General features: G+C 43.1%; 1 protein-coding gene across 1 annotated transcript in view; it reads left to right on the top strand.

Annotated features, from left to right (window-relative positions):
* The first annotated feature begins 306 nt into the window (after window positions 1-306).
* Window positions 307-24,696, top strand: part of LOC144888354 (uncharacterized) — a 304,399-nt gene continuing 280,009 nt past the window's right edge. Inside the window, exons 1-4 of the mRNA XM_078766041.1 lie at window positions 307-360; window positions 493-610; window positions 740-925; window positions 20,476-20,616. Of these exons, the coding sequence (XP_078622167.1) occupies window positions 307-360; window positions 493-610; window positions 740-925; window positions 20,476-20,616 (499 nt within the window). The remainder of the gene's footprint in view (window positions 361-492; window positions 611-739; window positions 926-20,475; window positions 20,617-24,696) is intronic.

The raw sequence follows: 24,696 nt of genomic DNA, 5'->3' as shown, positions 1-24,696 counted from the left end.
ACCGAAATGGTCAAAGATGCCTACCCCTCTGAAACGAGGTGTGGTGAGGCACGCGGAGCTCGCCAAGTCACGCTAGTAATTAAATTAAATGCATTTCTCCATTTGTATTTGATGCGCTTGTGATATCCCTGGTCATGCCCCATCGTCTTATCCACATTCCTCCCCTCATTCCCCCAATTAAATTGCATCGTTTTGGCAGATAAAATTTGTCTGTTGTTGATGTGGCGCAGCATAATGGGCCGATTTGTCTCCTATAGTTTACTCTGGGTTTATTTTTGTCTCTGTATATAAAAACTCATTCATTCGATGCTGATTGAGAAGAAAACTTACAAAATCGGGACAGCGGTGAACAAACTGGATGTAAAAGCCCACATTTTTGGATAATAATTGATTGGATTGACAACGGAAATAACTCAAAAAATTCCAAACAGAATGAAGAAAATAACATGTATAATTTTTCTGTGATTAACATAAGCATTGTATCCCTGGCAGATCATCGATGAAATGGAGAACTTCTTGGAATGGCTCAAATTCCAAGGCCTGGGAGCAGAAACAGCCCAAGCAGTGATCGATAAGCTCGGAATTGAGAATCGGCAGGTTTTTCGGGCTTGTACCGAGTCGAATGCATTGTGGACCGAGCTCCTCTCTCTCTCCAAAGAGAAATTACAATTTGCGTTGTATGCTGACTTCTCTAAATTTATGAATTCTTTTTCGAAGTCGCAAGATGTCCACATTGCAGGTTCTTCTCTTTTGGGAAGTATTTTCGTCAACTTTGAGAATGTTATTCCGGAACTTTCCAGTTCCTGTGAAAAGATTTTCAGATCCCAAAATGTGCAGCTGGAAAATGTTCCTGGTTTATCTGGAATCGGGTTCAGTGATTTCTGCAATCTCCGCTCTCAGGATGATGGATCAAGAGCCATGTCTGGTGTGTGAGTTTTCTTTAATGCAACATCGCATGTTAACAAATATCTTGATCGTCTGCCATTGTTTTTTTATATTCTTTTAACTTGTGTAATCTGTTTTGGTGCAGTTTTGTATTGTCTAATATTAATGGATTTTTGATGTAGGGTACAAGGTACATTTTAGCTCACATGGAACATATTTCCGGGGAGCTTATGGGATGGCACGTCATCAGTCTGTCCATAAACACATGCAACTTCCCTGAAACTGCTGATGCGATTGTGACCAAACTTGGCGAAGATTATATTTTGTGTGTTGGAGCTCAAGTTTGTTCAGGGCATTGAAAAAATAATCGAGGTCTCAGGGGGTCTACCAGGGGTCAAAGTGGGTCCAGGTTTTACCCACCCAAACCACGAAATTAGAACTACACAAACGATTTTGATGAAATTTGACCACAACCTTCATCACCCGTGATGTACCAAAGTTTGTTCAGGCATTTGAAAAATCGGTGTCTATTTCCCCTATTTTTTTCTTTTTTGGAAATTGCATTAAATTCCAAGGTGTTCCATGTTTAATGGTGCATTTGAGTTATCTGCATGCAGGAAGTAAATTGTTACCTCTCTTTAGCTATGGAAGGCTTATCCTTGTTATTCTACGCTTTTTGAAAAATATGAAGACGCTTCATCGTAGTCATATTGTAATCAGCTCTGTCCATCCGTATGTCTGTCAGTCATTCTGTCTCCTCCTGAAAGGTTGAGTCAAAATTCACATACTTGGTTGTTATGATCACCACCTGGCAATAAGGTGCAAGAGTATTGAGTATTATTTTGACCCCGCAACCTGGGTACATTACCAAAAATAGGTCAATACCCCTGGCGCTCACCTTGTGGAATATACAGTCTATTACACTGACAAAAGGTATTTTAAACCAGTTTCAAAGCTTGCGAGAGACAGGGCAGCATGTAGAACCATACTGACATAATCATATGACTTCAAACAAACAAACAAAAAAAGACCTATTTTGGGGGGCAACTCACCCCGCCCCACCCCATATACCTCCTCAGACCCCAATTCTTCTAATGCCTCAAATAAACATTGGAACATCATCGGTGATTAAGGTTGTGGTGAAGTTTTATTGTAATTGTGCATGTAGTTTCAGAGAAAAGAGCAAATACCTACTTTGGGTGTGGGGCGGCAACATGCCAACTGTACATTCGACCCCGATTTTTTTTTTATGCCAGCAACAAATGTTGGTACATCACAGGTGATCGGAACGTTGTGGTCAAGTTTCATCGGAATTGCATGTGCAGTTTCTTCCAAGAAAGCAAGTACATATTTTGGGGTCACCGCCCCCCCCCCCCCCGCACTCCGTAGATCCCCTCATGGGCCGGTATTTTTAACTCACCTGGAACGAAGATCAGTGGAGCTTATACGATGGAGCATTGTAAGTCCGTAAACACTTGAAACTTCTTTTCCGAAACCACTGTGGGATTGCGACCAAATTTGGCACAACTGATATTTGTTGTGTAGTGACTAATGTTTGTTCACGGCATTTAAAAAAATCCGGATCTAAGGGGGTTTACCCGGGGTCAAAGTGGATCCAGGTTTAACCCCCCAAAATAGGAATTTGCTTTTTCCTGTGAAACTACACACACTATCCTGGACCCACTTTGACCACACATAGACCCCCTTTGACTTCGATTTTCATCGTGCCGTAAATAAACGTCGGTACATCATGGGTGTGATTAAGGTTGTGGTCAAGCTTCATTGAAATAGTGTCTGTAGCTTCAGAGGAAAAAGCAAATTACTATTTTGGGGGATCAAACCTGGATCCACTTTGACCCCTGGAAGACCTTAGACCTTGATTTATTTTTAATGCGGTGAACAAACTTTAGTCACAATACAACAAATATCATTTAGGCCAAATTTGCTCACAATCCCATTCGTGGTTTCGGAGAAGAAGTTTCATGTGTTTAAGGACTGCCTGACGGATGGACGACGCGCCATTGCATAAGCTCCTGTGAACTTGGTTCAGGACATTCAGAACTTCATTGTACTGTATAAGCTCCCCTGAACACACACACACACACACACACACACACACACACACACACACACACACACACACACACACACACACCATCACCTGGTGTTGGCCAAATGTTTAGGGCGGAAGGCTTGGGATCCTAATGTCCTGAGTTTGAATCCCCTTGAAATAACGCCAGGTGGGGTTGACTCAGCCTGTCATCCTTCCGAGGTCGGCAAAATGAGTACCAGATAACTGGTTATAGAGAGGCATTGCATCAGCGGCAGACGCACCCACAGAAAATGATGCAACCAGCAGCAGGGTGGCTGTACACTGAACCACCACCACCAACATCACTTTAGAATTAAATGATTATCGTATCTGAATCCACATTTTGATCTTCACCAAAATCGAATCAATTAGTCCTTGTTGCACACACCTGTCCACCAAGTTTCGTCCAAATCTGTTCTCATCTTTTTGAGATATCTTGCTATGTATCGTTTTTGGTCGCATCTCCCGATGGTAAAGAATCACTTTTAAAATTCTACTCGCCGGATTCGAATCCGATCTTCACCAAAATCTTATTATTTCGTCCTTGTCACATAAACTACCTCGGCCAAATATCGTCCAAATCCGTCAATAACTTTTTTAGATATCTTGTTCACAGACAGACAAACAGACAGACAAAGGCACAGGGGTGAAAACATAACCTCCATTCACCTTCGGTGGCAGAGGTAAATATTGTTGCACGTGCACACATAATCCACCCGTCCAGATCGCAATTTGTGAAGGGAGATAAACGGCCAATTAGTTGTACGTGTCGAAACATCTGATTAGCCTGTGACACACCGCACATATCTCAAACATCCAATTTAAATGATGCAATTGCATAGAATCACAGTGTCACAGAATTGTTAAAGGGGATTCAGCACATTGCTTCTCATCGTAGGTTGATCCATGTGATCTTGCATGAGATTCAACAGCGATCAAAATGATTCCTTTGAGAGTCTAACGCTGGACAAATTTAATATTGCCATATTTCTTCAGAGGATTGCATCTATCCTCAAAGATTCACAATGCATGTCGGTGAACTGCCTGATTACTACTCTCCTCTTCCTCCTTTTGAACTTATTCAAGCACTCCTAACGCATCTACAGTCCCATGAAAAAGTAAGTACACCCCATGTAAAGTTTTGACTTTTTCAACATATTTCAACATACAGCTATTTGATCTTCATTTCAACAATATTGACAGATAAAGGTGATATAATATAACAAATGTAATTAAACATTTACATTTTGTAGTCTATTGTATAATTTAAATAAACATAAATGCAGATTTCGCATGTGGAAAAAGTAAGTATGTCGGGAGTGACTTCTTGATCGTAATAGACTTCCACCACCAGTTGAGAATGACAAATGTTTATTAAACACCAAGTACACAGCTGGGAGGATAGAGCTTGACTCTACAGCACACATCGACAGCGTGCCATCATCAGCCTTCCTAAGGATACATCGATTCGCAGTTCATTTATATAGAGGCACACTTTATCAGAGAATCTCCGCTAGAGTCTGAGAGGACAAAGAAACTGGGCTGATGGTCCTCCCACCGGCATCCCCAATGGGCCATGTTCCCCACCATCATCCGTCCTTTCGTCTTTGAGGAGTGAGGCACGCACCGTTAGGATCCGGACCTGATGTGTTTTCAAGGCTCCGAGGTGACAAGAAATATAACTTACTGAAGGGGGATTGCATTGCTGGTCCTGATAAGGCCATAAAATGTATGAGGTCGTTCTGATGAGTTCCAGGTGTTGGATGTACCTTTCAGCTCACTTTCTTATCTATCTATAATTCCAGTAATCTCTGTGTGATGTGTGGGTGTATGTGTGTGTGTATGTGTGTGTGTATGTGTGTATGTATGTGTGTATGTGTGTCTGTAACCGCTGTTTCTCGACAACCACGGGTCCGATATACTTGAAACTTGCCAGGTATATTGCTGGGGACCTGAGGATGTGCCTTTTCAAGGTTTCATATTAATCGGACAAGTAGTTACCGAGCTATGGCGATTTAGCCGTTCGCCGTTCGCTTTGGCTTTGCGAATGGACCAAACCATTTCATATAAAAAGAGGGGGGGGGGTTCTGTGGTCGTTGCGAATGGACCAAACCATTTCATGTAAATAGAGGGGGGGGGGATAGTCACCGTACTCGCAAGCCGTTCGCTTTGGCTTTGCGAATGGACCAAACCATTTCATGTAAATAGAGGGGGGGGGGGATATAATTTTAGATATATATATAGTACGGGCATGCCCTGGTTTAAACTTAATCCAGAGTAGGGAAGTCAAATATATTTATCATAACTCAAGCATCATTTGATTATACGAAATATAGTTAATGTTTTAACAGTCTATCAGCAAAGGTCTATGTCTACAAATTCAAGCATCCCACGTAAGGTTCACATTTCACACACGTATAATCCGCATTCCTGCCCACGGCTCGAGACGCCGTTTGCGGGCCAAGGAGAGAGTTTTACGACAAGGCTATCTGGCCTATAAAGAACGCACGTATACAACAAAGCCATCTGTTCTCCACAGATGAAGCGTGTATTTCTCATTTTAAACTATGGCAAAGCGAAAACCTTTTTATTAACTATGAAATAACAGTTTCAAACAACATTTATAACAGAGCTCGTACAGTAACAAATCAGCTACCTGACATTAACCTTCCTCTTGTCTCGTCGAGACAAAGTATCTCAAGAGACAACGTGCCACATCGGGCTTTATTGAAAGACAATCGTGTCATGCGGGTATCTCCCAAGGGCGTACCGTGCGCCCATAGCGCCTCGCCCGTGCATTTGGGGAACGTGTGGTGTGGTGCGTGCTTGGAACCTGAGGGCTCAGAACATGAAAGGCCATTAACGTTTCGGATCCACAACGAAGGCGTCTGGTCCAGATGAGGTTCTGCCCCGCCAGAGGGCCCATCACCTCCCCTGCGGAACTTGCTCCCCCCACCCTTTGCAGACGCGGTCCTTGCAGATCTTCAAAGTTAATCAACGATCATGCCCATGAGATCTCTCACGTGTTGCTGTTCTGGGGAATACATAATGTTGTCAGTATCTTGTGTCTCATGTTCCTGGTCAGGGTACAGAGCGTTAAAATCCGAATCATTTGAAGCAAAGAGATCCAAAACATTTGAAGCAAAGAGAGGGACTTCCTTTATGTCAAAGTCTCCCATTGACGCCTGGTCGGCTTGCGGGTCTAGGATATCCATGTCGGGTCCCTCGACTGCCAGACCCAGCGTCGCAATCAGATCCATAGTTGGGTCGGAAGGGGGTGTACAGCTGTGAGCTTGTAATACATAAGAGGCGTTAGCCAGTTCTCGCAAGGGGTTTACAACACAAGTATCACAGTCATCACAAAAATTAATACAGGCATTAGCCAGTTCCCGCAAGGGATTTTCAACACAAGTATCACAGTCATCACAAAAGTCGATACAGTCTTCTGAAGCGCCGGTCACATCTGCCTTGTTGAAGGACCCATTCAGGTCGATGGCCTCTGTGGTCAGAACCATGGTCGTCGTCGGCGGCTTCTTCGTTTTCCATCCTGTAAAGTACTTTCTCATACAGAGGAGGACTAAAGATTTCATTAGTGCCCCCCAGATTACTACCCCGATTATCACGGCCAGTGTGGTCAATAGCCACTTCACTATAGTGCCTGTCCATCCCCGGAACCAGTCAGTGAGCCAGCTAAAATTATAAGAGTTCTCGCGCGCGATCCGATCGATCGTCAGAGCGTGGCTAGTTTCCCTTAGTCTCACTATTGCGGCTGACACTCCTTCGGATGGATCAGGTATGCATGTGCAACATTTTCCCTCTACTATCCCGCATACCCCTCATTTCTCTGCCAGGAGCATGTCCAAAGCCACCTGATTCTGCATCACCATTGTACGCATGTGAACTACCGTGTCCAATAGTATGTCATGAGCCGTAGCGGTGTCGTTTGCCACCTTTTCTAGGGCCAAAGCCAATTTATCTATCCGGAAGCTGTTCATGGCTGTGCCCGCACCTGGGAAGAAGAAACCTAACACCTTTTCCCATAGGCTCCCGTGTAGTTTAGTGGTTCCATCTTCGTTCATGACTGACCTCTTATGTCGCCTGTCCAGGGACTTAGGATCTAGCTCGTCCAGTATCTCAACGTCAGGAAGGACTGAACCAAGATAACATGTGCCACCACAATTATTTGGTAAATAGGGGTAAGCCTTGTCGCCGCATATAAACATTGTCCCATGGGGTGGGACCAGGTGGGTGGATAAGCACTGGAGTCCCTTTGTCACCCCATTAATCCTGCTAACCCCCCTAGAGAATGTTATAGCCGTTATGTTGTGGTTGTGTTTATCTTGCAGTACTATTCGTAGTGTAATCCCAGCGCTCCCTTTTCCCAGCTTCCCGGGGAGAGTGTAGGCGCATTCTGATTCTCCCATAAGCAAGTGGCCGGAACCCTGGAGGCAGACCATCCCTTTCTGTGGTTTGACCCAGATGGGGGCAGGCCTCTCGGCCACATGGGCAATCATTGAAGGGCGATAATTAAATTGTCGATTGCAACTCTTGCCGTTGCCAACCCCTTCTCTTTCCAGCGTGGTGACTAAACATGGGGAATCGATAGGTTGTGAGCAAAGATCATTGAGGGACAGAGGTAGCACTATCATGTGTATTCCTGTGGTGCCTGCTTGGGGGAAGTGCATGCACGACCAGCAGTGTGTCCTATTTTGAATTGTCGCCACCTCTCTTGCCACTTTCCAATATGTTTTCACCCTTCTTTGGGGCCTTGTCCTGGGGGTGCGGCGTGAGTATGTATTCAATGCATGGTGGTCGGGGAGTCAATAATTGTATGGTCGTAACTTCACATATCAATATCAGGGTGGTATTTCTTTCTAGTAAAGCGTCCGTGGTTAAAGTGTTCGGACCTTTTCCCCATTTGAATCCTGCTCTGGCGGAACTTGCTGTTGGTCCAACTTTTCCTCCCCGTTTTACTTGCCTCCGACGAGAGAGGGCACCTTGTGTTGACTTCGTTCCGTTTGGATTTGTCCTTTCCGCCCTCCACATTATATATATCCACGGGGGGTCCTTTGGTGGTATTAGACAACATGGTACGTTTATCTTCTGTCCCCAAGTAACGCTTTGATAATGGACGTGAGACTTAGAGGTTAGGTTTTCATATAATTCTTCAACATATGTCACCATGTCCGCCCACTTGAGGGGTGGGGTGGTGGGCGCTGTGCTGGCGAGGTGGTATAATCCTAGCAGTGCAAGTGTAATTAGTCATATATGTCTGTGCAGCTCCTGCCCCATCCTGTGTGAGGGTGTGGGTAGGGCCAACTTACAATGCGTGGCGTGGATCCAGGAGGTCTTGCCCTCGCAAAAGACAGCGGTTGGTGTAGTCGGCAATACCTGGAATGGTCCCGTCCACCTTTTCCAGGGCGTTCTTGCGGGTGAAGTGCTCCACGAACACCTGGTCTTTCCTCTGGTGGAACACCTGGTCCACAAACGCCCTGGGAACACCTGGAACACCTGGTCACCAATTTCCTAATCCACTTTTTCCAAGTGGATCCAATTTTATCCAATATTCGATTTTAAATTCGATCCAATTTTCTCTAATCCTTCTCTCAGCATCCCATTTGCCTGTTTCCTACACCAATAAACCAATAAAAAACGAAAATTATTTCAGCTAGAGTTTCAACTAGAATTACCACAAACAAACCACCATTAACCTCCCCCTATCATTTATTTATTTTCACGAATAAACAAATAATAAAAATGACCTGGTCTATTTATTGGAAATAAAATAGTTCGCATATGTCTTACTGTCTGGTCAATTTTCCCCACCCACTGTGATTCGCTTAAAATAGATTCTCACTGTTGTTATGTCTGACATTCGTCTCATGAAAACCCATCCAAGAGTCCGGTGTAACAGACAGACAAACACATAGACACGCCGAAGACCCCAGGGTACCCATCAAACTAGCTTGTCACCAGATCCACAAAACAAAACATGTAACTTACTCAATTTTTTTCTTTTCAATTGTCATCCCAATTGCCATTCCCTGTGCACATTAGAGCACTCCGGACTATGTCAACAACTGAACTTCCAAGACAACAACGATAACACACACCACCTGTCATTCACAGTAGACAACTGCATCTCCTTCCTTTCATTCATCCAAAGCAAAATTGATGACATCTACAACAGCTCAATCACCACAACCCGCTCCATCCTGACAAACTGCATCACTGAAATAAAATCCTGGCTTCGGATCAACAACAACCAACAACGACCTCAACCACCCATAACTCTGCCCTCAACATTGATGGTTTCCCAGTATCCACCTTCCCTCACATCCGGAATCTTGGCATCATCATTGACCAAACCCTCTCCTTTGACAAATACACTAAACAGATCATAAAGACAGCCTTCTTTCACCTTAAAAACATCGCCCGTCTCCGTCCATCCCTCTCCTCCATGGCTGCAGAAACCCTCATCCATGCTTTCATCACCTCCTTCCCACACACTGCATCATTTAAGCTGACTACTCCCTTCTGAGACCTGCGCTTTCCAATGTTTAATCCACTAATCTGCCACGTCCCCTACTACAGGTAACTCTTCCTCAGTGAGCTAACACTGCCATATTTACCTCCATGGAACAGTTGGTGGTCCTCCCAAAGGTGCATTCCGATGTTTAATACAATGACACCTGAGCACTCAATTAGCCCTCCATCGTACCACAGACTTACAATCAGACAGACAGACAGACAAATAACAGAGGCGTGTCACCAGCCTCAGCACAGGACATCACCTCTCCAGACAGGCACAATATAATCCACAGTATTGAAATGCCAACTTCTATCTGGAGCCTCGCAAGGCCAAAAGTCGGGCATGTTCGCTGCATTTCACGCAATTGTAACCTCCAACCACACGAGGTGTTCCACCCTGCTCCATGCTCCATGCATGCTGCAAGCTCCACCAAGCTCCATGCTCCATGCATGCATGCTCCACCATGCAACCCGATCTCTACTCGGTGCCCCCCCCATAATCGGCAAGTTATGATAACCCACAATACACCTGGGCACACACCCTCTTGATACCACGACTTGATCCATGCTTCTTGCATCTTGCATCCATCCTCCTATAACCTCCAATAAGCCCCTCATGTCCTCCATTTAACATGACTATCCCCAGAGCCCGATCAAACACGTCACTGTACTCGGCCCGGTTAAATTAAATTCAAAGCATACTGTACCGGACGCTTCCGCTCAGCGCCGGAAGTCTGTTTATTTCCTGAGTCCCCCGCAACACCAAATAAGTCGTCAACCACAATGACAACAATAAAATTCCAGAACTCAATATTCTCTGTTCACTAATTACGTACATAATTTCAGTTTAACCAACAATATATGTCCTTTCTTTCCCGATTTTAGTTCTATATCCTGCCATTGAAGCAACACCCAGTAGATTGACTCAGCCTGTCGTCCTCCCAAGGTTAGCGAATTACCTCTGACCTCATTCCCTTGCATATCTCGAACAAAGGTCAAATAAACTTCAAAAGGTCAAACTTCAAACGAAGAAAGGTGGTACAAATGTCGAATTGGGGTAACCAGCGCTTTCATCCCACAAATAATACAAGTCCGGCGACATCCCGCCCCTGCAAGAACTCCACATCCGGACAGACAAACGACCATTATTGAGGCTCCACATTGCAAAATGCTAACACCCTATGAATCAAACAACCGTCAACAATCCGCCCAGGAACTTCCGTGGGAGGCGTGCTCTACTATGCAGCACCCTCACTACCTGGTGCACACCTTTCGCACATCCCTCCAACTGATATCAACACCAATTTATTGTTAAACCCCATAGCCGTCAACCATTCGATGTTCCTTATTCACACATCCAGGTCTCCATGCCCTTTGTCATTGCACATTCTCTTGCACCTGGAACAATATCCTGGAACAATCCTGCACCTGGAACACCTGGAACAATATCTTGCACCAAATACACTCATTCCCCTCTCAGGCTTCGTTACACACCTGACCACAGCACACCTTTGCACACGCTCGTCGTTCGCACACTTCATCAACACACCTCCTCGCGCCCACTCTCCCTGCACTCTCCTGCGCGCCCACAAAACTGCAGCCCCAAGTGGCCACCCAGAGTGCCCAATCCGCGACCCACAATCTTCTTGGGGCACACACCTCCTCCTTGAAGTCCATGCCTCAGAAATATAACTCCACAGACAGACACAGCAATGAAACCACAACCTCCGCTCTCTCTCCAGATCAAGGTGTGTATTTCGCATCTCTGAGCGCATTTCACACCATGACATAATTTTCACACCAGCAAAACTGTAATCTTTCTCATTACATGACCCATTGACTCCCAAGGTCACATCGGCCTCAGGGATATACTCATACAATCCACAAGTTGTCAATACACAATATAATCGTTAATCGCATAATTCCTGCAGGCAATTCAAGAAACCCTTTGCCAACCATTCACGGACCTCCCACCGTGCGGGGCACATCCCTTTTGAGTAGGCAGGTTATCACCTGCACTCTGAGCAAACTCCGTATTCTAAATTCAACTTCTGAATTCGGTTGAATTGACTGAATTCTTCAATCTGCCATTGAGTGAACTCTTCAATTCAAGTCAAACATACGATTCAATTCAAATTCTGAATTTAATTCAACAAATTCCAAATTGCTGCTCGACTGCCGCTCGAAAGGCAAAGGCAGCCCATGTTGTAACCATCTCCAAGAAACCGCTTCATATCAACGTTCCTCCGAGTGCTCTCCTGACCCGATTTATATCAAATCGCTCCCAAACACTCCCAAACAAATGAAAATCCGGACTCAATTAAGGACATCACCTGGTCTCTCGGATAGACGCTAAAATCGACATTCCCAGCCTGGATTTCCCGCACGTCAAGCAGACCATTTACAAAGCTTCACACCGAAACCCATCTGCTTTGCATATGTCATACAGACAAATAAATTGGCGAGATACACACGTTAAGGACACACATCCGCATTCAATAACACACACACAATGACAATGAACACAAATACACACGTTAATGACAAAAATTCGATTTAAAGTCCAATATGAGATACAAGTATTAATATCCCTATATAACATACATTCCTCATTCGTATACCAGTGAGTCTCCCAGACGTCGCGCGAACACCAGATCGACTCAAATTCAAATCATGCCCCTCCTCCAGCCACTCCCATGTACAATCTTTGTTCATTCATATTACGTCTCTCATTCAAGGAAAAATGATTTTTGGGATGGGTTGGACGGGTTGGACGGGGTGGGTTGAGGTGGAAAGGGTATGGCAGGGCGGGGGGTGTTGGGGTTTTGCCTAGAGCCCCGGGACTGAGCTCAGGTCTTGGGGGGGGGGGGTGGGGGGTCTTGGTCCGGATCTTGGACCAGAGGCATCAGCCGCTTATTTGCTTGCTCAACTACCTCCCTGATTGTTTTATCCTGAACTTTGTCTGCTTGCTTCCTTTGGCTCTGAAGCTTCAAATTCCTACAATGGAGCTCCTGCTTCAATTTTCAATATTTCAAAACCCACTTCCGTTCTTTCTACCTGGATTTCTGCTGCTTATTTCCTCTGTCCCTAAAGTTTTAGCTCCTTTCCTGCCCTCCTGTCTAGAACTTTGTCTAGAGCTTCCTGGCTTGACCTAGTAGTCGTCAATACCCTCTTGTCCAGCTTATCTGGTACCTGCGCGTACCTGACCTGACATGTACACCCCTACATTTATCACAACTTCAAATTCGTGAAATTAGAATCAGGTGCATCAGCTCAGGTGCAAATGATTAGAACATCGTTGGAGAAGTTCTTGGAGGAACCTGTCTTATTTAAACCTCAGATATTTAGTTTGGTTTGCTCTTTGTTGTTGAAGTGTGCGGCGTCACCATGCCTGGATCAAAAGAGCTCTCTGAGGCCTTCAGAAAGAAGGTTATAGATGCCTACGAGTCTGGGAAGGGATTTAAAAAGATCTCCAAACAATTTGAAATCAATAATTCGACTGTCTGGAAGATCATCGACAAGCGAAGAAGATTCCAAACAACGGCCAACATGTTCAGGCCAGGCCGCCCCAGCAAGTTCAGCCCGAGAGCAGACCGCAAGATGCTGAAAGAAGTCTCGAAGAACACCACAATGTCATCACGGGACCTACTGGTAGCTCTTCCCACTGTTGATGTCAAAGTGCACGAGTCTACCATGAGAAAGAGGCTGCATAAATTTGATCTACATTGGAGGTGTGCCAGGAGGAACCTTTGCTGTCCAGAAAGAACATCAGGGCAAGACAAAAGTTTGCCAATGAACACCTAGGCAAAGACCAGCACTTCTGGAACAATGTGCTCTGGACAGATGAGTCAAAGGTAGCGCTATTTGGCCACAGTACCAGAAGACATGTTTGGTGAAAACCAAAGACAGCATTTGACCACAAGAACCTGATACCAACTGTAAAGCATGGTGGTGGAAATATTATGGTTTGGGGCAGCTTTGCAGCAACAGGGCCTGGGCAACTCACCATCATAGAATCCACTATGAATTCTTCATTGTACCAGATGGTGCTTGAGGATAATATGAGGCCATCTGTCAGAAAGTTGAAGCTCAACCGAAGGTGGACCTTGCAACATGACAATGACCCTAAACATACCAGTAAATCCACCAAGGAATGGCTGAAAAGAAAGAAATGGAGGGTTCTGGAATGGCCAAGTCAAAGCCCAGATCTAAATCCCATCGAGATGTTGTGGGGGGATTTGAAACGAGCTGTGCATGCAAGAAACCCCTCAAACATCGCACAGCTGAAAGACTTCTGCATGGAGGAGTGCACAAAAATTTCTCCCAGTCGATGTCAGAGACTGGTAGACAGTTATAATAAACGCCTACTTGAGGTTGTTTCTGCCAAAGGGGGCAATGCCACCTATTGGAGCCAAGGTTGTACTTACTTTTCCACATGCGAAATTTGCATTTATGTTTATTTAAATTATACAATGGACTACAAAATGTAAATGTTTCATAATATTTGTTATATTACATCACCTTAATCTGTCAATATTGTTGAAATGAAGATCAAATAGCTGTATGTTGAAATATGTTGAAAAAGTCAAAACGTTACATGGGGTGTACTTACTTTTTCACATGACTGTACATCCGTAGCATTATCTCGACATTTGGAAATGTATCCGCAACTTTCTTGTCCATCAACAGTTTGTAAAGGAAATGTTCTCTCCCGATGTTATCATCTTCGTATTCCAGTAAATGAGTGAAGAAGGCTGAAAACTGCACAAGTTCAACACCAAGTGTATGATCTAGATCATCCTTGTACTCAGCAACCAATTTTTCTGCAGCTGCTTCGATTTCATCGCAGTCCAGTGATCCCAGTTTATGCAAGAAACCGAAAAGAGAACAGGTGTTTTCATAGGCTTCCAATTGTTGCTCCAATGAACTCAGAAACTGATCAATTACTGGAAGAAAATTCTGAACTCAAAATTTTCAGACAGTGAGAGTGCAGCTTGTTCTGATCGTCCATATGTGGAGGCCCCTTGGTTGTTGAGGCCCCCTAGTTGTGGAGGCCCCTGGGCAACTGCCCAGCTTGCCCATTCATAAATCCGGCCCAGTCTCTATCTCTTTGCTGATGACTCCACTCTCTGCCACTCCATATCTCAACCCTGAGATCGGCAGTTGGCATCCTCTTCACTCTCTACGGACTTGGACAAAATCACAAACTGGTCAAACAAGTGGAACATCTATCTATAATTCCATTAATCTCTGTGTGTGTGTTTGTATGTTTGTATGTTTGTATGTTTGTATGTTTGTCTGTGACCGCTGTTTCTCGACAACCACGGGTCCGATATACTTGAAACTTGCCAGGTATATTGCTGGGGACCCGAGGATGTGCCTTTTCAAGGTTTGAAATTAATCGGACAAGTAGTTACCGAGCTATGGCGATTTAGCCGTTCGCCGTTCGCTTTGGCGTTGCGAATGGACCAAACCATTTCATGTAAATAGAGGGGGGGGGGGGGGGGGTTCTGTGGTCGTTGCGAATGGACCAAACCATTTCATGTAAATAGAGGGGGGGGGATTGTCACTGTACTCGCAAGCCGTTCGCCGTTCGCTTTGGCGTTGCGAATGGACCAAAACATTTCATGGACCAAACCATTTCATGTAAATAGAGGGGGGGGGGATTGTCACCGTACTCGCACCCACGTACCCACGTACCCACGTACGGGCATTGCACCCACGTACGGGCATGCCCTCGTGTCTTTTAATTCTGACAAATCTCTCACTCTCACAAAGTCTCTCCAAAAAGACCATCTGGAAAACGCTCCCATTTACTTTCTCAACAATCCTCTCGAAGAAGATCTGTCACTCAAGCTTTTGGGTCTCACAATCTGCCATGATCTTTCCTGGGAAAACCACTTTTCTAAGATGGTCTCAAAAGACTGTCGCCGATTGGGCATCCTCCATCTTGTGACGTCCTTCCTTGGCACATTTGATCTCCTCACCACATACAAAGCTTTCATCCACAGCTTGATGGAGTACTGCTCTCCCTTCTGGGTTGGTGCTCCTTTCCTAACACCTCGCTCGGTGTCACACTGTCAAAACCAGAGCTTTCAGAATCATTGGATTCTCCTGCGATGAAGCTGATTCTGATGGCCTTTCAGTTGCTCACCGCAGACTGGTGGTCTTTCTGTTGATGGTCTTTCTGTCTTCTAACATCTTCTATCTGGCCTAGGTCCCCCAGCACTGTCTGTGCTCTGTCCCCCAAATATTCCTTCAGGATGCACAAGATCTGCCAGCAGTCCTCTTCTGGTGAAACTTCCAAAATCAAGACTCTATGCTCACCTTCACTCTTTTATTCCTCTTTTTCCCCACTTCTGGAACAAATTCCCACACTCTCTTCAATCCCAATCCTCCCTCCAGGTCTTTAAAACTGCTGTTCACCACCATCTCCTATCTTCCCCCATCCAAAACTTTGATCTTTCCTGCCCCCGTTAATACACCCCAAATCCACCTCTTTCAATCTCCGACTTCATTCCTGAAATGCTTAGTATAGTCAGGTTCACTATGTCAATAAATTATATTTCTTTCAAAATCATGGTAGATTAGCAAACCTATACATTTTTGGAAAGGTTATAGCATAAGGAAACTAAAAATCAATGTTTACCTTTGGAGAGATTCCTGTATGGCGGCCATTTTGGATTTTAGTCAGGTTCACTATGTCAATAAATTATATTTCGTTTAAAATCATGGTAGATTAGCAAACCTATACATTTTTGGAAAGGTTATAGCATAAGGAAACTAAAAATCAATGTTTACATTTGGAGAGATACCTGTATGGCGGCCATTTTGGATTTTCAAAATGGCCACTGTAAAATACATATTTTGTTCTATTTCTGCCTCTAATTACCCTAAAAACTTTTTAAAATATACTAAACCTATATCTTCAGCGACAAGGAATCCAATGAAAGTATCAAATTAGTGCTATGGGGAATGGTAAGACACGAATCAAAGGTTTTGAATTGCAAAATACTGTCTTTATTTTCACGATAAGTTGCATAATCAAATACATGTTATCATTTTGTACAGGCAGTTAATAACATCAAAATGTGTCACAATAATTCATATCACCAAACATACACAGGCAGTCAGCAAAATCATATATACACATGCAGTCAGTATAAATTCACATCTACACATATTAACGGAATTTTTTTTGTATCAATGGCTGCTCCCTGGATGCATATTTCCTGAAAAAAGAAAGAACTGTTACAGTCAGAAGTCTGATTATGTCACCAATGGATTCCTTGTACCTGAAAACATAGGCTTAGTATATTTTTAAAAGTTTTTAGGGTAATTAGAGGCAGAAATAGAGCAAAATATGTATTTTTATGTTGGCCATTTTGAAAATCCCACACAGGTATCACCGCAAATGTAAACATTGATTTTCAGATTTTCAATGTAATAACGTTTCCAAAAATGTATAGGTTTGCTAATCTACCATGATTTTGAACGAAAAAACATCGTGAACTTGACTAGTAGTGTCAATTTGTTTTATACGTTGTATCATCCCTTCCCTCCCCTCCCCTCCCTCAGCCCTCTCTCTTCCACAGATCTCTGGATGTCCCTGTTCTCTACTGTTGTTTTGCTTGTTTGATTCGCTCTCTCTCTCTCCCCATCTTGTCTCCCGCTCCCTTCAACATGTTTTATTTGATATGTTTTGCGTTTAATGTTCGCTCTTACACAAGCCCCGATCTTATATACAAAAAAAGTCAAGCTTAGGTGAGCAGGTCCTGGTGGCCTTACTTGAGAAGGATATGGAGGAGCTCATGGCCCAGGAAGTTGTATATGAATGTAACATTGTGGGATAAGGCCCAGGAGGGGAAGCAGGAGAGGTGCCGATAGCGATTGAGGACCCAAGCCTCCCCCCATCTCAAACCATCCCTCCCACCTCCCCACTTCACCACCCCCCCCTGTAAAAGGCAGCACCAATAACATAGAATAGTGGGACACCGTTGCCTTTGACTAAATGATGTTGTTGATTAGTCAACTAATGGCACAGGTGATAATTAAAATGCAGGAGGGACAAGGTGGCTGGCATTAGGCATGACATGCATGCAGGGCAGGTAGAGGTGAAGGTTGATATGAAGGCTATGGGCAATGAGGTAGCCGCAACACTCGAGGCTGTACTGAGAGAGGTGAGTGAGCATGTGGATGGTGTCCGGAATGTGATGGGAGCAGGTGAGACTAGAATGATGGAGATAATTGGGATAAAAGAAGAGGTTAATGGACTTAAACAAGGAGTACTGTGGATGAGGATGTGGATGTGGATGAGGAAAAAGACCAGAAGAAGCAAATCAGAAGTAATACAGGATCTAAGGGCAGCTTGAGAAATGCCCTTAGATTCTGTATTTAGACTTGAACAGCAGGAAGGATGTAAAAAGAGATGTTGGCAAGTAAGAAAAGAATTTAAAATGGGACATAATGGCCGGACACAGAAGATAAAATAAATGGGTCGAAGGATTAGAGACGAAAGAACGGAACATGAAAGAAATAATGGAAGACACTAAAGTAATCTCAAGCACAAGAAGATAAGCGAGAGGGCAAAGAATGTTGAGGAGGAGATCATGGAATATGTAGAAACATTGTGTAAAGATCGGGATAACACGTCAGGTGCAGGTGGAGAGGATATGAGCGATCAAAGTGGATCACGACGAGGTGAGGCTGTGTGAACTGGAGCAAATTCATGGTGTGAAAGGGTGTGCGCCGAGCTTGGGTGGAATAAAGAAGCCGGGGTTCCTTGGAGTGCCGAGCCTGAGAGTAATGGAGTGTGTGCCATGAGGGTGCAGAGTGGAGTGCATGAACGAGCGAGGGTACGGGTCGTGCATCGATTCAGACGGGGGTAACCGTTAGCTTGACTGAGGGGAGGGGTGAGGTTACCGGGCGGGAAATATTTTAAATGTTAATATGTTCTCATCCTGTGCGCGGGGGATTAAAAAGAACAGGTTTGTCATCCGTACCTGTCCAAGGGAGGGTACATTTCAAGGCACTCCATGTCAGTGTGTTAAAGGTCTGTGTCGGGAAAAAAGCCAGTATGCAGATGATTGAAAAAAATTCCCAAGAAATGGTGTGCGGCTGAGTGTGCGCGGCACAAATGCTGCATCCGGCACAATTGGCAAATTCAGCTGCGGGATCTCTGTGGAAAGGCTCATATCTAAAGTTGTGTGTGAACTGTCATGGAGAGACCCATGTGTGTGAATGGAGTGAGATTGACTGGAGTGGATCGTGTGAATCAATGGTGTGCATGAGACGGCTGGTGTGTGTAAGTTGTGTACGCTGGGCCATGAGGCGATTTGGGGATGTACCATGTTGTGGTGAAGTGGTGTGGTCGTGGTGAAGGTTACGGGGTTGCTCATATGTGTGTGACGTATGTGGGGGTTCCGCAGCGCAAGCAGTGGATGTGGAGAACACGTCCGGGTTCCCGTCGGGAATCCGCCAAATGTGAGTGCGAACATTTAAATTCATTGGCAGGTTCCAGATGTGCCGCAGAACTTTCCCACAGGGGGGGAATTACATAGGATAGAATATTTAGTGCGGAAGCGGTTTAAAAGCTGGAACTCTAGAGCAATCGCTGCTGTTTGAATGTGTTGGGCACCCGTGGAGAAGCTGCCTACCTGTTCATGCCATGGAAGGATCACCTGCCGAGATAAATTGTCTTGCCAGGTTTGGCGGTCTCAATCGGTGTCAGTCGTTACTTAACATCCCGTTAGGCTGCGAAGCTAGTTCAGAGGTCGGGGAGAGTCCGAGAAATTCCAGAAAATGTTTTGAATAATTTTTCAATCTTTCTTTCATGGAAATTGAATTAAATACTTAAACACTGCTGAACACAAATCGCCGCCTTGTTATTTCCACTAACCTTCAGGTTAGCATGCTTCATTAGCGCTTAACATCCGGAATTTTTATTTTTAACAATATTTATCTTCATGATTAGTTCACCTGGAACGATTTTCCAGGGAGCTTATGTGATGGTGCGTCATCAGTCCATCTATCTGTCCGTTTTTCCGGAAACACTTGCAACTTTTTCGCCTCAACCGCTGATTGAATTGTGACGAAACTTGGCACAAATTATATTTGTTGCGTTGTCACGAAAGTTTTTCATGGCATTAAAAAATTGGGTCTTCCGGGAGTCAAAGTGGATCCACGTTTAACGCCCCCAAAATAAGAATTAGCTTTTGACTCTGAAATTACACACACTGTTTTGATGAAACTCGACCACATCCGTCATCACCTTTGATGTAACAATGTTTGTTCATGGCACGTAGAAAATCGAAGTCTAAGGGGCTCAATGGGAGGGGGGCGGGGCAAGTGTGTCCAGGTTTGACCCCTCAAATTAGATATATGCTTTATGCTCTGAAACTACATACACAATTTTGATGACACTTGACCACAACATTCACCAACCGTGCTGTACCAAAGTTTTTCATGGAATGAAAAAAATCTGCCCCTTTGGGGTTGTGCATGGGCCAGGGTCTGCCCTCCAAAATAGGTATTTGCTTTCTTCTCAGAAACTACACATCCAATTCCAATAAAACTTGACCACAACATTCTGTTCATCACCCATGATGTACCAACGTTTTTTCCCAGCATTTACAAAAAAGGGGTCTAAGGTAGTCTATGGGGGGTGAATGGAGGTTGATTTTTCTTTTGTTTGTTTAAAGTCTTACGATGACGTTTGTATGATTGTACATGCTGCCCTGTCCACCAGCATCCATTCAAATTGGTTAAAAATGCCCTGATATGGTTTAAAATACCTTTATTCAGTGTCATATACTGCTTTATTCTACCAGATGAGTGCCCGGGGGTATTGCCCCTCTGTTTATATTTTAATGGAAGTATACATTTCATGATGTAACATGTTCTATGATCTCTCAAGATGGATCTCAGTCTCATTTCCCTCTAAACTACTGATGCTGATTTGTACACAGGTGATGTCTATCCTGTAAATGTCGAAGGCAGACAACACAACAATGATTCATCTGTCACAGAAGATTCAAAATGTGCTTCGGCAAAGAAAGGTTCAGATGATATTCACATGACAAACGGAAGTGCTGCCTGTTTTGCAACTGGTGAGTGGAAACGTAAAAAAATCATTTTGCAGAAGAGATATTTTGTGTTGAGAAAATATTACATTTTTGGAAAAGTGTTAAATATTTAGCATTTTGATTTTGACAAAAATAAAAGACAAATGTTGTGTTCTTTCTTTCTGTAGAACAATCCAGTAGTAATAAGGGACAAATAAGGTCCAGGCGCAGCTTGACGGTGAAGAAGAAGCCTTTTTTGAAGAAAAAATCACGAAATCAAGACTCGCTTCCTCTAAAATACAAGTGCATGTCTGGGCCTCACAACACCACGATGAATATTAAATTGAACAAACACAAAAAGGTTGTAGAAAGGGGAATACGTTATAAGTGTAATGTGTGCAGAATGGGTTTTGCTTCAACGAATAACATCAAAATACACATGTGGATTCATACAGGAAAACACCCCCACAAGTGCTCTGTCTGTGATAAAGGTTTCTCTAGTAACAGCCATTTGAAAAGACATATGAAGATCCATACCGGAGGGCGACCACACAAATGCTCGATATGTGATAAAGGTTTTCCTCAAAAAGGCAATTTGAAATCACATATGAAGATCCATACAGGAGAGCATCCTCACAAATGCTCGATATGTGATAAAGGTTTCCCTCAAAAAGGCAATTTGAAATCACATATGAGGATCCATACAGGAGAGCAACCTTACAAATGTTCGATATGTGATAAAGGTTTCCCTCACAACGTCAGCTTCAAATCACATATGATGGTCCATACAGGAGAGCGACCACACAAATGCTCGATATGTGATAAAGGTTTCTCTCGAAATGGCCATTTGAAATCACATATGATGGTCCACACAGGAGAGCATCCTCACAAATGCTCGATATGTGATAAAGGTTTCCCTCAAAAAGGCAATTTGAAATCACATATGAGGATCCATACAGGAGAGCAACCTTACAAATGTTCGATATGTGATAAAGGTTTCCCTCACAACGTCAGCTTCAAATCACATATGATGGTCCATACAGGAGAGCGACCTTACAAATGTTCGATATGTGATAAAGGTTTCCCTCAAAAAGGCCATTTGAAATTACATATGAGGATCCATACAGGAGAGCGACCACACAAATGCTCGATATGTGATAAAGGTTTCTCTCGAAATGGCCATTTGAAATTACATATGAGGATCCATACAGGAGAGCGACCACACAAATGCTCGATATGTGATAAAGGTTTCTCTCGAAATGGCCATTTGAAATTACATATGAGGATCCATACAGGAGAGCAACCTTACAAATGTTCGATATGTGATAAAGGTTTCCCTCAAAAAGGCCATTTGAAATTACATATGAGGATCCATACAGGAGAGCAACCTTACAAATGCTCAATATGTGATAAAGCTTTCTCTCGAAACAGCCATTTGAAATTACATATGAGGATCCATACAGGAGTGCAACCTTACAAATGCTCGATATGTGATAAAGGTTTCTCTCGAAACGGCCATTTGAAATTACATATGAGGATCCATACAGGAGAGCGACCTTACAAATGCTTGATATGTGATAAAGTTTTCTCTCGAAAAGACAGTTTGAAATTACATATGAGGATCCATGCAGGAGAGCAACCTTAAAAATGCTCGATATGTGATAAAGGTTTCTCTCATAGCAGCAGTTTGAAATTACATATGAGGATCCATACAGGAGAGCAACCTTACAAATGCTCGATATGTGATAAAGGTTTCTCTCATAGCAGCAGTTTGAAATTACATATGAGGATCCATACAGGAGAGCAACCTTACAAATGCTCGATATGTGATAAAGGTTTCTCTCATAGCAGTTTGAAATTACATTTGAGGATCCATACAGGAGAGCTGAAATCTGTAATACCAGGATATGAAAAATGAGATGAAGAGGATTTGGAAATTGAAGAAATCTGAAATTGTACCTGTGATAGTCAGAGCAACAGGGAATCCAGATGATCAAGAAAATCCCAAAGAAGTACTTATAAAGCATTCCGGGGAATATCATGACAAATAATCTACAGGTGGAAGCTGTCAGAGGTTCAGTGAGGATTCTGAAATGAGCCCTTGGACCAAAGCTATGAGAACGAAGTTTCACAAACTGGTTAATGAAAAAGAATCCTTTCCCGAAAAAGGAGGTGGAGATTTTGATTTCTGGGAGAACTTCCTTCCACCTTCTAAATAAAACTGGTCTGTGAAGATAACAACCAATGAGAGCATCCGTACAAATAGACCATGGGCCGAGTCCACTAATTCTGATTGGTTTTCGAATTCCGTGGTCTACGATGAGAAGTATCTGCATATGTTCTTGATATGTTTAATAAGTGTATATGAACCATTAATGAAATGTTCCCATGTTCGAAATTTGCACATTAATGAGCAACGGCCAAAAACAAAGAGGAAGTTAAACTCCGTTGGTGAGGACCTCCTTTTCCCTATCAACGGTTGCATAGATGCTTCTAAATCGAGATTTTGAGCATTGAAATCCTCTGATCATGCAAATGTATGATTTTGCAAATCATCTGATGTTATCAGATATTATTTTGTGGATTATTTCAGATACATAATTCCTATTGGTGTCCGTTGCTATGGTAAAAATATCCTTAGCAACCAATATTTCACAAACTGCTTATATGCATCAATTGATTCACTAAAAGTATAAATCTGCCATGGAAATTCGACTAGCCAGGCTCGAGACATACTGGTATACTTTGGGGACTCGTGATCCCACCCCACATCCCTATATTTATAACTTGGAACACAAAAATGAAGCATTAAAGAAACAAATATTTCAAAAAAACCAAAATAATTATCACACATATACTTTAATGGGTATTTATATTTGTGTAGTATCCCCATACTACCTTTCTCTATTTTTGTCCTCTTGAGATATATAGACACACAGACACACAAAAACACACATACTTTTACACACATGACACGTGTACATCCATATCATTCTTTTTATATTACAAATGATTCTCATTCACTCTTCTTTCTTGTAAATATTTCCTGTTTCCTTCCCCTTTCTCTCCATTTAACACACACACACACCCACACACACCCACCCATATGCACACCCATGCAGACACACACACACACACGCACTCATTTTCAAAGTCACATTTTTCATAATCATAATTCATCCTCTCTCTCTTTGACTCTCTCCCTCCCTCTCCCTCACCCCCCGCCTCTCTCTCTCTCATTCTCTCTAAAGCTGTGTGCATCCCTATCTGAAACAGCACTAAATAATGGCAAAAGCCACTCAAACAAACCATTTATGTTCAGATTATAAACGCCTCATGTGTTTCACATATTCTCTTTGACATGCATATGATATTGCGTATAACAAGTCTTGATGTAAACAAGTTTGTATGAGGATATCATAGTTTGAATCATTACACAAACATCCAACTCCTCCAGTTCCTCTGACTATCGGCATGTTCGTGCACATTAAATACTGCACATATAATTTGGTTCAACAATAAATGGAAAAGGATAGATATTGTACTTGGCAGGCATATTGATTGCTATTTTTCATATGAAAATCCGTCCCTACAGGACAAAAGTTCACATTCTTAAACTACATGCGTTTTGTTTTACCCCGCAGTATAAACTGTTCTCGGCGAAAAGAAAACATAGATATAATCTTTTAACTTTGGAATGAAATGCATAATTTCCCAGTCTTACATTCATCTGAAATACAAAATTTTGTATCAATTAATCTTTCATTTTCAAATGGAAATGACCCCATTCTATAGAAAGTGGCAAAACCTTTGTTGTTAAATGAAGAAAAAAGAACCAAAACGCAGATATTTTGGTTGATACAATAACATAATGCATTCCTGTCAATCATATTTGTGCATTCAGTAGCAAAACATGAAAATAAATTAATGACTAATAGACTCAAGTGACAAAAACCCACAGAGTACAAGGAAATAATGAAGCATCTTCATCTGATTCTCGAGTGTCAATTTCTCCCTCAATCTCTGTCAAGTCAGGAACAGACGCCTGATTTGCACAGTCTTTACATGAACACAAATCAGAACAGGGAAGCTTGTTGAGCAAACACGAGCACCACCCTCGAGTAC

The sequence above is a fragment of the Myxine glutinosa genome, chromosome 1 (assembly GCF_964187855.1).
Source record: "Myxine glutinosa chromosome 1, kmMyxGlut1.1, whole genome shotgun sequence".
In the NCBI taxonomy this organism is placed as follows: domain Eukaryota; kingdom Metazoa; phylum Chordata; class Myxini; order Myxiniformes; family Myxinidae; genus Myxine; species Myxine glutinosa.
This window is presented reverse-complemented; position numbering and strand designations above follow the sequence as displayed.